Source organism: Chrysochloris asiatica, unplaced genomic scaffold, assembly GCF_000296735.1.
Source record: "Chrysochloris asiatica unplaced genomic scaffold, ChrAsi1.0 scaffold00452, whole genome shotgun sequence".
NCBI classification, from domain to species: Eukaryota; Metazoa; Chordata; class Mammalia; order Afrosoricida; family Chrysochloridae; genus Chrysochloris; species Chrysochloris asiatica.
In genome coordinates this window covers 1,251,453-1,252,409 of record NW_006408970.1, presented here as the reverse complement: position 1 = coordinate 1,252,409, position 957 = coordinate 1,251,453, and the positions used below count along the sequence as shown (strand labels likewise).

The 957-nt window shown below is 46.3% G+C and overlaps 1 protein-coding gene across 1 annotated transcript in view; it reads left to right on the top strand.

The window, feature by feature from the left end:
• Positions 1 to 445: 445 nt before the first annotated feature.
• Positions 446 to 957, top strand: part of LOC102818493 (F-box/WD repeat-containing protein 10-like) — an 81,466-nt gene continuing 80,954 nt past the window's right edge. The window contains exon 1 of the mRNA XM_006877275.1: positions 446 to 920. Coding sequence (XP_006877337.1) covers positions 446 to 920 — 475 coding nt within the window. The remainder of the gene's footprint in view (positions 921 to 957) is intronic.

Here is a 957-nt window from a genome sequence, read left to right as displayed (position 1 = left end):
TTATAACAGAAAAGCCTCAATCGGAGTATTTATCAGTCTCTCCTGCTCCCCTGGAGTTTTGGTGGAGTTGCTGATGGGCAAGGATAAAATGAGCTTATCAGCTCAGCATCCTGGTGAAGAACCCAAAAGACCCCAATTAGAAAAATTCCCTTTTAAAAAGAGTCAGTCTCCCTTCTCTAAAGAAATTCCTTCCCCATACCTAAAACCACCCTAAGCCTCAGTAACCATTAGAATCTACCAGTAACCATTAGAATCCACCCTAACTGTCAAAACCCCTCACGTCACAACCTCCCCCTAGATAAGAGCCAATCAGAGCAACCTCTCTTAGATAAGAGCCAATCAGCTTGAAGGATACACCCCCCTACTGCCGGCTTTCGGGGTCTCCAACTGCTTGGATGGCTGACCCCACCGCTTGCTGTGTAAGTGGGGAATAGGAAAACGGGCAATGGAAAACTCAAGATTCAAGAATGCCCCGTATTTTAGTTGTGAGAAGGTGTGCCAGAAATGTGAAACATGTATCTTGGCCTGGAAAATCTTCTCTACCAAAGAGTGGTTCCTACGTATCAGTGAGGTGTCTCAGAGGAGGTTCCTAGTTAGTATTTTGAAGCAGTTAGACAGTTTATATTTGTTACACTATTTCCAAGACATGCTTCAGCTCACACAGGGAAAAGCTTTCATCTACAGCAGGTCCCGAATCCACATCAGCAAGAAGGAAGGGAAACTTGTGAAGTTCTCTTTGAATCAAATGTTGGAGAAAACAGTGGAACAGAAGATGAACGAAATGCTGTCCTGGTTTGTGAGCTGCACCCCCCGGACTAAGAGAAATTACACACTCTCGCTGTTGCAGATGTGTGAGCCCAGGTTACTGCTCACTGCTGCTGATGTGGTCAGAGTCCTGAGAGAGCGGAACAGTGTCCTAGGTAAGCAAGGCCATGCAGGTAGAGACCAGAGGGCCCC